Genomic DNA, 14,394 nt, shown 5'->3' on the forward strand with positions numbered 1-14,394 from the left:
ACTCGCCCTCAGATGAGCCTTCTGACGAACCGTCGGATGATCCGAGCGTGTACCCGACAGACGCACCTGTGACGCCGACACCTCGTCCTTCGGTGAAGCCTAGCGCAAAGCCGCACAAGCCAACCAAGAAGCCGAGCAAGAAGCCTCACACCAAGAAGCCAAACGTCCACGATGGCGTCGCGCAGAAGGTCTGGGAGCAGTGCGGTGGCAAGGACTACACGGGCAACACCCAGTGCACCGCAGGAAACAAGTGCCACAAGTTTGACGCGTGGTACTCGCAGTGCGTTCCGTTGACGTCCAAGTACTAAAGAATAAATGATTTGCGACACTATTGTGCTCTATATAACCGTCTGGAAAAACAAAAACAAAAATGTTTTTAAAATGGTGCTTTCTCGCCAATAGAGACATGATCATGTCGTCGGTGGTTAGGTTAGACTGTACTACCCAAAAAATTATATTGGCCGTCGCTGCACCTGCATTGGCACGATGCCTACGGGCACCACACAAACGAGCTAAAAAGCACGCAGTCTGCTTTGCTGTAGGGTACGATTTGATGCGACGTCGGCCAATAACACACGTTTTTCTGTCCATTGCACTTGTCGCCTGGTGCGCCTGTAGGCGGTGACGCACTTGTGGTGGGTGCAGCGGTTGCTGTCGGGCGTGGCGTCACTGTCGGCACGAGCGTTGGTGTCGGCACCTTTGTGGTGGGCGTCGGCGGGTAGTAGCCCCCGGACCCATCGTCTGGCGACGGCTGATGCGTTGGGACAGGCGTCGGGAACGGGTTGGTGCCGTTGCAGGCGTTGCTGATGTAGATGTCGGCGCAGTTCCAGAACTTTTCTTGGCCGTCGGGCCCGACGCCGGCGTTGTTGCCACCCGTGTACCACCACCGCAGGACGCAGTGGGCATCACCGTCGCACGTGACACCCGACGGGAGCACGTACTGGAGTCGAAAGTTCTTGTTACCACCGGGCAGCGGCCACTGCTTGTTGCCATTTGGCTGCAAAAGATCGGTGAAGCAGTCCTCGGTCTCCTTGTCATTCTTCCCGAGCAGCTTACAGAGACCAAAGGTGAAGCTGCCGCGGTGATTGGCAGTGATTTGGATGTCAATGTCGACGACGGCCCCCGGCGCGTAGCACGACGTAATGGCGCGCTCTCGGTACGTGGGAAAGAGACCGTACTTGCCGCCGGTTTCGTGGTCCCGGGGCGACGCCTGCGAGTACGGATCGCCGCAGACGCCATGGCGACCGCCACTGGTCGCGCCAATGCCACCGGCGCTGAGACCGTCGTCGTCGTAGTCGATTGGCGCAAAGTTGAATTGGTCAAGGCGGCCCATGAACCCGCGCGCCGGCGGTGCAATCATCCGGCCATGCGCGTCGACCGACACGGCAAGAAGAGCGAGAAGCGATCCGAGATAGATGGGCTTCATGGCGGTTGGGTCAATTGCACACTGCGGTGCGAGTCCTGCACTTGTGCACCGAGTGGTGTGTCTGATCCGTACTAGAATGTGATTCTGGGAACCTCGACTCAGATGAAGAAGCCGCTGATTTGCACGCGTTCTCTTGACTCCAGTCCATGACGTGCATACTCTAGTACGATGCACCATGGGTACTGTATTGGTTGACCCATTAAGTACGCGAGAACGAGCTGCAACGAGAGAACGGGCAAGTAGATACGACCCAAGTTCAACGAGATGACGAAGCAAACTACTAGTAGTCGAGTGGGTGCTGCATCATGGTCCCTCTATCGATACCAACTTCAACGTCCGAATCCCCGGCACGAACGTCTGTCATCATCCTCCAACTCTTGGCGCCCGCGATGCGGCCACCTGAATCAGCAGTGGGATGCTCACCTTTCAACATATGTTGATGTGTGCACATATTGTCTCATTGTGGCGTCTCGTAACGATAATACTCGTGGGAGCATTCATGCGTCCTGCAGTCAGAAAGAAATTGGTTTTGCAGCCTTGCAAAAATATTGTAAATACATCGTCCGTATCCGTATAAAAAGAGCTATCGTCGAGATTTGATGCAGGCCACTAAATAGGTGGGCAGTAGACGTCCCATTGCTCCTTCGTTACCTCTTATTTGCTGCCAACATGCAATGACATGCCACAAAAAATACACATTCCATTACGCCATTTATGGGCAGAGTTACGTAGAGTCGGCGCCAAGGAAGAGCTTATGGGCACCAAACGAATGCTGATTGCTTGATGCAGTCGTCCTTCGGGTACTGCACGACTTGGTTGGTCAGCGGCCAAAAGCACACGTTGGTGTTGCCCTTGCAAACGTCGGACGGCGGCGGCGTCGGTGCCACGGTTGGCACCACTGGCGCTGGGGTCACTGGCGCAGCCGTCGGCACCACGGGCGCGGACGTCACCGGTGACGGGCTTCCGCACGTGCTGCTAATGTAAATGTCGGCGCAGTTCCAGAATTGCTCTTGGCCGGCGGCGCCCCAGTTGTTGCCGCCCGTGTAGACCCAGCGAAGGACGCAGTGCGAGTCGCCATCGCACGTGACGCCGCTCGGGAGCTTGTACTGCATGTTGAAAAAGTCGTTGCCAGATGGCACTGGCCAGCGCTCGGCGCCACCGGGTTGCGTCAGCGACTGGAAGCATTCTTCGGTCTCCTTGTCGTTCTTGCCATTGAGCTTGCAGAGACCAAAGGTAAAGTACCCCATGTGGTTGGCCGTGATCTGGATCTGAATGTCGACGACGGCCCCCGGCGCGTAGCAGCCCGTGATGGCGCGGGCCCCGTGTTTTGGGAATTGGCCGTAGATACCACCCGTCTCGTGCTCGCGGGGCGCCGCCTGCGTATACGGATCGCCGCAGACGCCGTGGGGGCCCGACGTCGTGGCCGCGACACCGCCCGCGTTCAAGCCGTTGTCGCTATAGTCGATGGGCACAAAGGAGAACTGCGGGAGGCGCCCCATCCAGCCGCGGTGCGCGGGCTTGGTCATGCGGCCGTGGGCGTCCGTGTTGTGAAGCATCGCAGCAAGAGCAAGCGTCGAGGCAACAAGCTTCATCGTGTTTGGTGGTGGTGGTTTGACAGAGACAATTGAATAATGAGGCGAGATCGAGATGGCGCGTGCGAGCAAATCTGATGGCTTGAAGTAGAAAAAGGTGCTGTGGGAGCATGACACGTTGACCTTGCATCTGAGACCATCACGACGCACGTCGCTGCCGTTTCCACGCGTTCCTATGCACGCGCTACGCGTGCACGCTTGCCCGATGCCGTGGGATCTTGACGGTGTCGCGTTGCACATGGGGTGGATGTTTCTGGTAGGGGTAGGGTTGAAGCCAACTATTGACTTGAAACGAGGCTACCTTGCTGCTTCCATACTTTGCAATCGTTCATGACCAAGCTCGTGCTAGTAGCCAACAGATCCAGTTGCCAGCGCAAGCCTATGGGTGGTGACCACGGAAGAAACTTCGGATCGACGTTGACATGGAAAGTTGTGTGTCGCGTCGGGTACTTTCTCAACCCGATAAGCGCCATTCCCATGCAGGGCGGGGGGGGTCGGCGGAACGGTCACAAGAACAGAAAGTTAGTAGGATACTGTAGTTGACTGCACTAGTTCGACTCAGATTGGTATCAGACGAAAAAGGCAAACGCAACTTGCCAAGCTTTCACATCGCAGACACCAACGCGATGGTTGTCCCAAGCTGTTGGGTTGCTGACGAGGAAAGTTGACTGTGCAGTGACGTAGTATCCGCCAACATGTAGTATCCTTTACTATTCAAGCCGCGCCCTTGTTGCTACCAAGAGGTGGCTTGAAACCTCTGCTTTATCCTGCAGTACTAAAACTCGGCGCATCGTTGACATTCAACGGACAACAACAACAGTTCGGTGTATTCCCATTACTGTCGCTCGGGATCCGGCGCGGTTGGCCCATGAATCGAACAGCTAATCGCTGGAGGAGTTGTAGTGGTTTCGAGGCTTTGCTGCATGTGGTGCTAATGTAAATGTCGGCGCAGTTCCAAAACTGCACTTGGTCCGCCTCGCTCCAGTTGTTGCCGCCTATGTACCACCAGCGAAGGACGCAGTGCGAGTCGCCGTCGCACGTGACGTTGCGCGGCAGGTTGTACCGCATCTTGAACACTTGGTTGCCGGGTGGTAGTGGCCCTTGTCTTGGCCATTGGGCTGCAAAAGCGGCTCAAAGCAACCTTCGGTCTCCACGACCGAGGGCGTTGCGAGCTTGCAAAGGCCAAAGGTGAAATACCCCTAGTGGTTGGCCGTGATTTGAACTTCGAGGTTCAGCGTCGCGCCAGGTGCGTAGCAGCCGCCAACGTCCTTGGCGCCATGCATCGGGAACAAGCCGTACGTGCCGCCGTTCTATTGAGCACGGGCGTCGCGCTCGAGTAGAGATCGCCGCACGCGCCGTGATGTCCTTTACTCGTCACGCCGACGCCACCGGCGCTCAAACCGTTGTCGTCATAGTGGATGGACACGTACTTGAAACCAGGGAGACGGCCAATCCAGCCACGGTGGGGCGGCGTGAGAAGGCGGCTGTGGGCGTCAGCGACGGGCACGGCGCAGGCAAGCGAGTGACGACGAGACGAGCTTCATGGCTAGGCGCACACTTAGAAAATGAGCTCTCGACGCAAGCGTGTGCTTCAAGAGCCTCTCAGGCGTCCGATTATCGTCATGGCGGTCGTCGACGGTTCGAGCCTCGACTCAGGTGTCGCTATCTAGCCGTCTAGCGCCAGCAAGGCAGTGTTGAAGCCGATACTACGCCGAGTAAACATGGTGAAAGACGGGTACACGCACATCGCAAGCTTCTTCTTGGCGAGATGTAGTCGATCAAAGAACGAGTTGATCGGAATGTACTAAAGTTCCAACACTCAGGAGGGGGACTTTGTCAGCTGCCAGCGACTGCATATTGCGCCGTCATCCGCCAACGGGGCGTGGAATGCTACTCGTTGATCTAGCTCCTTCTCTAGAGATCAAACTACCAGGTAGATCCAAGGTATCGGGCTCATCACGATGGCCTGGGATCGCGCGCTGATCGATGCGTGTCATCCGGATACTATGCCGGATATAGAGGGTACAACAGCTCTTCACGAGCCGGTTCAATGACCGGTTCCAACCTCAACCGGTTTGCACGACCCGGTTCAATTTCCTGATTGTGGTGACGTGTAGCGATGTCCTCAGGTTGCGCCCGCCGGTGGCTTGCCGCGGCCATGGCGCTGGTCCTGGCGATGACCGTCGCTGGCAGCAGGAAGGTAGAGGTCGACCTCACGACTACGTACCTCTCGTCGCCCGTGTACCCCGTGCTCGAGACGTCGGCGTTCCTCGCCGAGGTGGACCCGTCGCTCTTCTTCCGCTACGTCGACGCCATCGACATGCGCGCCAAAGCAATCCAGCACATTGACAGCATCAACTACACGACGCTTGCGCTGGACGCTGCCCACGACGTGCTGCCGCCGGACGCGACGATCGCCAAGCTGCTGCCGTTCGTTCTCCAGACGCGCGCACAGTCGCCCAAGATTGAAATGTTTCATCAGGTGGGCTTGCTCGACACGTCTCTTGGCTCACGACACGTGCGTAGCTCGCAATCGAGTCGGCGTACAAGGGCTGTGGCCTCGCGTACGAAGCGGCGTCGGCGTGGGCGGTCGTCTACCACGAGACAGGCTGCGCGGCCCGTGTCATCTGCGCCGCGTCCAACTGGAACGACGCTCTGCTCACCCCGTCCACCGATGCCGTACAGCACGATAGACACATCGTATGCAGCTCACACATGCGATGTAGAGCTGTGCAGCGTCGGGCGAACACGATTTCGAGCTGCCGGTCGACCACGTCTTTGACAAGGACGTGGCGGACGCGCCGACCGTGCTCTTGTACGGGACGCTCGGGACCAGCTCGTTGCGCGCCTTCCATGCCAAGCTGGCGCCGCTCGCCGAGGCCAAGACGATCCGCTACATCGTCCGCCACGCACCGCACAACAATGTTTTGCCCGTGCATTTGCAAGGCTACGGCGTCTCGCTCCACATCAAGAACATGGAGTACAAGTCGTTTGACGACTCCAAGACGCCGCACTCCAAGCACACGCCAACCGACGACGACGAAGGTACGCCCCGCCTCCGCTCTAGACCGTTGCATGGACGTCTCTACTTAGATGCATTCATCGTCTCGGTGCTCATGAAGAAGGGCGCCGAGACCGGGCCGGCATTGCGCGCGTACCAGCTCGAGTTTGAAGACTTTAGCAGTGTCAACGCCACAGAGAACAACGAAGACGCGGTAGCAACAACACGATTTGACGACAAACCCAACCCTATACGATGGGCTAGCCATGGCAATTGAACCACCTCGGGTACTTGGCCGCAAGCGATATTTTGGCGTCGACCGACCCGCTCGCGCGTCTCCAGCAACTTTCCCAGAACTTTCCTAAGTACGCGGCCGGCCTCGCGTTGACGACCGAGTTGATCCCGTCCGAGCGCGTTGCGGCCATGGCGACTGCGCGCCGCACCGTCGCGACGCAGGTACTGGCCCGATGTTTGGGATTGAAAGTATCAAAGTATCGAGGTATCAACTCGTGGTGCATAGAACCTTTTGAACAAGCTTGTGGTCAACGGCATGCCCCACGACTTGAGTGACGTGACGTTCAATCCATTCGACTTTGTCAAGCTCCTCGCCGGCGAAGTTCAACAAGGCGACGCGCTGCGGGCTTTGGAGCTCGACGATCCGACGCTGGCTGCCGTCCACAGCGCCATGACCACCTTGTCCACGCAAGCAGCCGAGGTACACGTTGCGCGCTTACTCGCACCCTTTCCATGGTCTGTAGGTGCGTGTTCGCGTGCGTGGGCCGGTCGATGGCACGGCGCCGCTGTATCTGAACGCGATCGAGAGCGATGAAGCGACGGCCGAGTGGCCCACCGACCTCTCGGTGCTCTCCGAGCCAGCGTGGAACCTCATTTTTCTGCGCCGTGTCATGTACGAGGTCATTGTCGTGCTCGACCCGACGACCAAGCAAGCGGCGAATGTCCTCCAGCAAATTCAATTTTTGATTCTGCGTGGCGCGCCCGTTCAGTTTGGTGTGCTCTGGACGTCGCCCGAGCTGCTCGCGCTTGCTCCCGAGGTAGACGCGTCATCATGGCCATAGCATCTTAGGATGGTATTAGGACCGCGAGACGTATGTGCCGGCGACCGACGACAAGGCACCCGCGACGGCCTACCACGTGAGTAAGCTCTACTTAGCGGCGCGCGACCACGGCCACGCGGCCGCCAAGCAGTTTTTGGATGGCATTGTTGAGCTGGCCGGTGGCGTGACCGTGAAGGAAGCGCTGCTGATCTACGTCCAAGCTGTGACCCACCGCTTGGACCGTGGGTCGGCCCTCGAGGCGGCGCGCGACCTGCTGCTGTCGGCGAGCCAGGACGATAGCGTGTGGGCCATGACAGACGTTGTGCTTGCGTCGCAGCTGCCGCTCGACTCGTATGTCTTTAACGGCGTCTTGCGCCGCGACCTGAACCTCCAAGAAGGGCTCATGGCCCACTTTGGCCGGGACCAGCCACTGTACCAAGAGCTGGCGCGCGCTGGAAAATTCGCTGACGACGCCGACTTGCTCGACGAGCTGTTTGCCCACGAAGGGCATTACCCTCTCTACTCGAGTTGGCTGGATGCGTCGGAGCAGGTGCCCGTGCTCGACTTGCACTTGACGTCCTCGGTATGTTACCCTAGCCTCGTGTACCAAATGTTCGACGACGACGGACTAGGTCTGGGACGACGTCAAGTATCTGCACATGCCGCACACTGCGACCAAGCCCAAGCGCCAGAGCCTTCTTTTGGTACAGCCATTGGGTGAGGAGATTCCCTTATTGTGGCATGTAGATGGTCGATCTGGACACGCCGGCGGGCGCGCGGAGTGCTTACAACGCGCTCAAGACGACGATGGAAACGCCGGACGTGCGTCTGAGCCTCGTGCACCTCGGCACGTCGCCGTCGTCGATCGGGTCGCGTGTGAGCTACATGCTCCACGCCATCTCGGACGTGGACGATGCGCGGTACTTGGCCATTCTCCTCGAGGTGCGCGCACTTGAGGTGCTTCTGACATATCGAGATGCAAATGCCATGTAGATCGTGCGGTTTCTGAGCAAGGCCAAGTCGGAAGCGGACATTGTCCTGCATGCAAAGCTCCTCGTGCAGACCCACCTCGATGCTAGCCCGGAAGAAGCGCGCTTGCGGGACCTGCTGCGCTGGCTCGACGAGACGCCCGCGTACACGCACCCACTGCCGAGCCTCTTGTCGATCACGACACCGACGTTGCTCATCAACGGCCGTCCGTTGTCGCTGGACGACGACCAGACACTGCTCCCGTCGCTGCTCTCGGTGCTGCTGCAGTGGGAAGGCGAGAACCGCAGCAAGGCCGTCGCTCGCGCCTTCTTTGCCCCAACCAAGCACGATGCGCTCTCCGTAGCTGCCGCGGCGCATGTTAGCCAGCGCCTCCAGTCGCTGCTCGCAGTCGTCGATGCCTACTTGGCGACACCGCGCACGGGCCCGGTCTTCTCCACGCTCGACCAGCACACGACGTTTGCGACGTCGGCGGCGAGTCGCAGCCTCTTGGACGTCGTCGCGTACCTCGACCCGCTCTCGGAAGCGAGCCAGCGCGCGAGCGTCGTTTTGCGCATGATGCGGGACGTCCTTGGCGCCAAGATCACACTGGTGCTGACGCCGACGCCGTCGTACGCGGAGTTTCCGCTCAAGCGTTTTTACCGCTATGCGTGGGGAAGCGCACCGGTGTTTCGCGTGCTGCCGCGGCCGCCCGTGCTCACGATGAACGTCGAGACGCCCGAGCTCTTCAACGTGCAAATGGTGGCGTCGGACACCGACATCGACAACATTCAAGGTGACGCGACTGCGATGTATGCAGTGCAAAGTCTGCTCGTGTACGGCCAGTGCATTGACCGCACCATGGCGTACCATCCGTCGCCGCCCAACGGTCTCCAGCTGGTCCTCGAGCGTACGGCGGGCGCCGACGTGCTGCACCGCGACACGGTCGTCATGAAGAACCTCGGGTACTTTCAGCTGCAGGCGACGCCGGGGGTGTGGCGCCTCGAACTGGCCAAGGGCCGAGCGTCCGAGCTGTACGAGATGGTCGACCAAGCCGCAACCGACCACGCCCGCGTCATTGTCTATGATTTTTCGTCGGCAATTACGCAGCTCGACGTCAAGAAGCGGCGTGGGTACGAGTATGCGCGGCTCTTGGAGGAGCCCGAGGACCTGCCGGCCGCGAAGAAGGAAGAGGACGCGGCGACACAGTCGTACTGGAAGTCGCTCGTGTCGTGGGGCACCAAGCAGCCCGTGAAGGACGTGGTGGCGGCCCGCAGCGGCGAGACGATCCACGTCTTCTCGGTTGCGACCGGTGCGTATATTGTCCTTTGTGTGATATATGGATACGATACTATGGATATGCTCTAGGGCATCTCTACGAACGCATGCTCAAGCTCATGATGCTCAGTGTCTTGAAGCGCACAAACAACCCGGTGACGTTTTGGTTGCTCGAAAATTTCTTGTCGCCTGGTACGTTTCGATTCCAGATTTGCGGAAATTCAGATTCACATGTGGCACGTACTATCTAGATTTCAAGAAGAGCGTGCCCGCGCTCCAAGCCGAGTTTGGCATGGACATTCGCCTTGTGACGTACAAGTGGCCCAACTGGTTGCGTCGGCAAACCGAAAAGCAGCGCATTATCTGGGGGTATCGTGTCAGATATAGGAATCTGGTCGTGAGATCTGGTGTAGGTACAAGATTTTGTTTCTGGACGTGCTCTTCCCGCTTGGCGTGCAAAAGATCATTTACGTGGATGCGGACCAAGTCGTGCGCGCCGATTTGAAGGAGCTCTGGCACATGGACCTCCACGGCAAGCCGTATGCGTACACGCCGTTCTGCGACTCGCGCAACGTTGGCTTCCAGTTTTGGCGCCAAGGCTACTGGAAGGACCATTTGCGCGGCAAGCCGTACCACATTTCGGCCTTGTACGTGGTCGACTTGGTGAAGTTTCGCCGCATGGCGGCCGGCGACACGCTCCGCGCCGTGTACGACCAGCTCAGCGCGGACCCAAACTCGCTCTCGAATCTGGACCAGGATCTGCCCAACTATGCGCAGCACCAGATCCCGATCCACTCGCTGCCGCAAGAGTGGCTCTGGTGCGAGAGCTGGTGCAGCGACGAGTCCAAGGCCAGCGCCAAGACCATCGATCTCTGCAACAACCCGAAACACAAGGAGCCCAAGCTCGACATGGCCAAGCGCGTCATCTCGGGCGAGTACTTTAAGGAGAGCTGGCTCGAGCTCGACGACCAAGTCAAGGCCGCCGAGGCGGCGTACACTGCCCGCCACAGCTAGACTACATGCGTTGACGACCATGTTGTAGCTAACGGTACATCGATAAAGAGCGCTTTCCGGGACCTCACACCTTGAGTTCAAGGATCCACACACGAGTAGCCCAACGTAGCAGTAGCTTGTATGGAAGCGAGTGAATGGCGCAGGCGGTGGTGCACGGCCGATGGCCGGTGAGTATTTACTCGTGGCCATCGCAAGGTAGAAGTACATGTACGACAACTCGAGCTAGCGGAGCTAGTATCGCAGAGGTGTGTTCTCTACGAGTAGCTGCGCAACCGCCGGACGACAGATAGAGTTGGATTTAGCCGATGAATGGACCCAACAGGCCGCGCACGGCCATGCAGCAGCACCGCGCCGCCTGCTACGTCAACGCCCTTGTCTATGCAGATGTTGTATCATCAACATCAGCATAAACTTGGCATTGGTTGATCAATGGTAGAGTCCTCGGGACCCACTTGGCCGCAGCGTCGGCCACCGCCGAGCTCACGTCGCCACTTTTTACTAAGATTTTCGAAGCCATTGCGATCTTCCTTGGGCTTCATAGCACCATCCTCGTTGGCGCCAAATCCAACTGCTTCGTCATCGTAGCGGCGCAGAGACACGGCGTCGGTCGCTGATTGGCTCTATCGATGACGCAGGCAGGCGTCCGTGGTGACAACGACCGTCGACACGCCTGCTTGGATTGCCGTGCCGTACGTACATTGGCGTATGTACGGGAATATCGTACATTGTCAATACAAATGTGAGCTTGAGCGTACAGTTGGACGGGCACCGCTTCGAACCGCAAGTTCCACTTGATGGCAGCGGATTGCACAATCAAGTACACTTGACATGCATGCGCGCAAGGCAATTGGTTGGATCGCAACACAATGTACTGCATAAGGGAATGGCTGTGTTGGCGTCACGTGCTGTGGTCGTCGTGGCATGCGCGACGGAGGCCATTCGTGGATTCGCCAACAAGCAAGATGGTCCAGGGGCAAAAGGCCGAGAAGATCTCGTGGGCGACCATCCGTGAGCACAACCGCCAAGACAACGCGTGGATCGTGATCCACCACAAGGTGTACGACATCTCGGCCTTTGAGGACCACCCGGGCGGTGTCGTCATGTTCACGCAGGCCGGCGAAGACGCGACCGATGCGTTCGCTGTCTTCCACCCGAGCTCGGCGCTCAAGCTCCTCGAGCAGTACTACGTCGGCGACGTCGACCAGTCGACGGCGGCCGTCGACACGTCGATCTCGGACGAGGTCAAGAAGAGCCAGTCGGACTTTATTGCGTCGTACCGCAAGCTGCGCCTTGAAGTCAAGCGCCTCGGCTTGTACGACTCGAGCAAGCTCTACTACCTCTACAAGTGCGCCTCGACGCTGAGCATTGCGCTTGTGTCGGCGGCCATTTGCCTCCACTTTGACTCGACGGCCATGTACATGGTCGCGGCTGTCATCCTTGGCCTCTTTTACCAGCAGTGCGGCTGGCTCGCCCATGACTTTCTGCACCACCAAGTGTTTGAGAACCACTTGTTTGGCGACCTCGTCGGCGTCATGGTCGGCAACCTCTGGCAGGGCTTCTCGGTGCAGTGGTGGAAGAACAAGCACAACACGCACCATGCGATCCCCAACCTCCACGCGACGCCCGAGATCGCCTTCCACGGCGACCCGGACATTGACACGATGCCGATTCTCGCGTGGTCGCTCAAGATGGCGCAGCACGCGGTCGACTCGCCCGTCGGGCTCTTCTTCATGCGCTACCAGGCGTACGTGTACTTTCCCATCTTGCTCTTTGCGCGTATCTCGTGGGTGATCCAGTCGGCCATGTACGCCTTCTACAACGTTGGGCCCGGCGGCACCTTTGACAAGGTCCAGTACCCGCTGCTCGAGCGCGCCGGCCTCCTCCTCTACTATGGGTGGAACCTCGGCCTTGTGTACGCAGCCAACATGTCGCTGCTCCAAGCGGCTGCGTTCCTCTTTGTGAGCCAGGCGTCGTGCGGCCTCTTCCTCGCGATGGTCTTTAGCGTCGGCCACAACGGCATGGAGGTCTTTGACAAGGACAGCAAGCCCGATTTTTGGAAGCTGCAAGTGCTCTCGACGCGCAACGTGACGTCGTCGCTCTGGATCGACTGGTTCATGGGCGGCCTCAACTACCAGATCGACCACCACTTGTTCCCGATGGTGCCCCGGCACAACCTCCCGGCGCTCAACGTGCTCGTCAAGTCGCTCTGCAAGCAGTACGACATCCCATACCACGAGACGGGCTTCATCGCGGGCATGGCCGAGGTCGTCGTGCACCTCGAGCGCATCTCGATCGAGTTCTTCAAGGAGTTTCCCGCCATGTAAACGGCCACGTAAACCTCTCAATGAAATCTACGATCGAGTGCTCGACACGAATGAACTATGCAATTGATGAAGCAGGTATCGACAGCAGCAACGTCGTTGGAACCGAGTGTTGTGGTTACGAGTACCGGCAAGTCGACTGCCCATCAGCTACTCCGAGACGTACTTGGTGCTGGAGCCAGCATCGACAGACGAACCGCTTGCAACTGGACGAGGCCCATGGACTTGGTAGTCCTTTAGTAGAGTCGGTTGCACCCAGTGGGTTGCACCAGACACATTGTCATTGTCATGTTGACGTATTCGCCTATGATGCACCGGAGGGCCATGTTGGCGTTTTCGCGGCCGTGAGCCAGACCCGTGTTGCGTAGCTCCACTTGGATGCGACCTTGGGTCGATCTGGAGCTGCAGCACCCGAAGGTACACGGGGGGTGCTCACTTGATTTCGCGGGTAGGACGTCGTTAGCTTGGTGTTTGGACACTGTTGTTTGCTTGGCTGAATTTGCGATGGCTAGTCGCATCGATGGCTGAGACGTGTTGGACGGTGGACACTTGACGCTGTCGTGCTAGTTGAGTGCGTCGAGCTCCGCTGCGAGGGTGCGAGGGAGTCGGCGAGGAAGCGCGAGGGAGCTGAATATACCGTCATTGTAGGCTTGGGCTTCTGCGTACTTGTTGTCTTCGCAGAGGATAGCGACAATCGTTGCGATTCGCGTCTTGCTTTGTAGAGGCCGATCGGGGTCACGGAAAGCTGTGCGGACAAAGCCGGACCACTGGATCACAGTCTCGTGCACCATCCTGTCGATCTGCGGCCCTCCGGCGTCTTGGTGTACGACTTTATTGCGGTGCGTCCACAACTTGTGGACGATGATCATGACAAGGCTGCTCGCCAGTTGGACTATGGGCTCCTTGAGGTTCGCGAGGTTCGCGGGCGGCTCGATCCGGTCGACGTCCATGCACATGTCCCACGACAGATCCACGCCTAGCTTCCGCCACGCTGGACGGTGAGCTTGCCAAAGGGCTCGGACGCAGATACAATCGTGGAGGACATGACGTGGCGTTTCGAGCGACTGGCAACGCGCGTATGGGCACTTGGTAGTGTCCGGGTCCTGCGTGTCCTTGAAGCGGAACTTGGAGCCCGTTGGGAGGATGTTCATCATCGCGCGGAACCAGACGTCATACTGTACCGGCATACCCCATGGACGGAGGCGGCGTACACGCTTGAGGTAGTCGATAACCGCCTCGTCGGATGGGCGAGCGGGTGTAATCATCGGGTGAGGCTTCTTGCGTTGTGGCGCCATGACGCTCATGTACTTGACCGTCTCCTTGGGCCACGCGTGGAACGGCACAATGCCATGAATGTCGGACATGGGCCACAGCGGTGCGATTGACGTTGGACTGGTCAACGGCTGGTCCCACGGGACGTGGTAGTTTCGCCACACGCTTTGTGCAATCGATGACAGCTTGCGGTACAAAGTCGAGGGCCGGAGACCGGGGCCGTCAAAGCTCCAAAAGCACGCTTCCATGCGTTCCTGGAATGTGTCCTCGGAGGGCCACTTTCCGTCTCCGGACAACCGAATGAAATCTTGAAGGCAGTGAAAGCCGTGGTCCGTGAAATGTCGTTTCATCAAATTCTTCAGTACGTTCAGTTCTACTTTGTTTTCAAAGTTGACATCACAAATGACTTTGATGATCGTATGTGACCACGTCCGTTGACTCGGGATGTCGGCCAGAAGCTCGAATTGAG

At 58.5% G+C, this 14,394-nt stretch overlaps 6 protein-coding genes across 6 annotated transcripts; 3 read left to right on the forward strand and 3 right to left on the reverse strand.

Moving 5' to 3' along the window:
• Window positions 1-36: 36 nt before the first annotated feature.
• SDRG_10852 (hypothetical protein) lies at window positions 37-354 on the forward strand (the record flags this gene model as incomplete). The annotated part of the gene is made up of 2 exons (XM_008616866.1): window positions 37-47; window positions 104-354. 2 exons carry the CDS (start codon window positions 37-39, stop codon window positions 306-308), a joined length of 216 nt encoding a protein of 71 aa, XP_008615088.1. The 3' UTR covers window positions 309-354.
• A 136-nt stretch (window positions 355-490) lies between these two features.
• Window positions 491-1,489, reverse strand: SDRG_10853 (hypothetical protein; the record flags this gene model as incomplete). The annotated part of the gene is made up of 1 exon (XM_008616867.1): window positions 491-1,489. Exon 1 carries the CDS (start codon window positions 1,424-1,426, stop codon window positions 491-493), a length of 936 nt encoding a protein of 311 aa, XP_008615089.1. The 5' UTR covers window positions 1,427-1,489.
• Window positions 1,490-2,178: 689 nt separating this feature from the next.
• Window positions 2,179-4,086, reverse strand: SDRG_10854 (hypothetical protein; the record flags this gene model as incomplete). Its single annotated transcript, XM_008616868.1, has 2 exons — window positions 2,179-3,012; window positions 3,985-4,086. The coding sequence occupies 2 exons, from the start codon at window positions 4,084-4,086 to the stop codon at window positions 2,179-2,181; spliced, it is 936 nt and encodes a 311-aa protein (XP_008615090.1).
• A 1,038-nt stretch (window positions 4,087-5,124) lies between these two features.
• SDRG_10855 (hypothetical protein) lies at window positions 5,125-10,410 on the forward strand. Its single transcript, XM_008616869.1, has 14 exons — window positions 5,125-5,500; window positions 5,545-5,697; window positions 5,745-6,063; window positions 6,112-6,233; window positions 6,284-6,475; window positions 6,540-6,734; window positions 6,778-7,071; window positions 7,115-7,657; window positions 7,707-7,778; window positions 7,822-8,016; window positions 8,068-9,352; window positions 9,409-9,510; window positions 9,570-9,687; window positions 9,732-10,410. Exons 1-14 carry the CDS (start codon window positions 5,138-5,140, stop codon window positions 10,330-10,332), a joined length of 4,554 nt encoding a protein of 1,517 aa, XP_008615091.1. The 5' UTR covers window positions 5,125-5,137; the 3' UTR covers window positions 10,333-10,410.
• An 858-nt stretch (window positions 10,411-11,268) lies between these two features.
• On the forward strand, window positions 11,269-12,719 carry SDRG_10856 (hypothetical protein). Its single transcript, XM_008616870.1, has one exon. The coding sequence runs from the start codon at window positions 11,295-11,297 to the stop codon at window positions 12,654-12,656; it is 1,362 nt and encodes a 453-aa protein (XP_008615092.1). The 5' UTR covers window positions 11,269-11,294; the 3' UTR covers window positions 12,657-12,719.
• Window positions 12,720-13,216: 497 nt separating this feature from the next.
• SDRG_10857 (hypothetical protein) lies at window positions 13,217-14,173 on the reverse strand (the record flags this gene model as incomplete). The annotated part of the gene is made up of 2 exons (XM_008616871.1): window positions 13,217-13,629; window positions 13,684-14,173. The coding sequence occupies 2 exons, from the start codon at window positions 14,171-14,173 to the stop codon at window positions 13,217-13,219; spliced, it is 903 nt and encodes a 300-aa protein (XP_008615093.1).
• Window positions 14,174-14,394: the final 221 nt, after the last annotated feature.

This window comes from Saprolegnia diclina, assembly GCF_000281045.1.
Source record: "Saprolegnia diclina VS20 unplaced genomic scaffold supercont1.37, whole genome shotgun sequence".
Lineage (NCBI taxonomy): Eukaryota > Oomycota > Saprolegniomycetes > Saprolegniales > Saprolegniaceae > Saprolegnia > Saprolegnia diclina.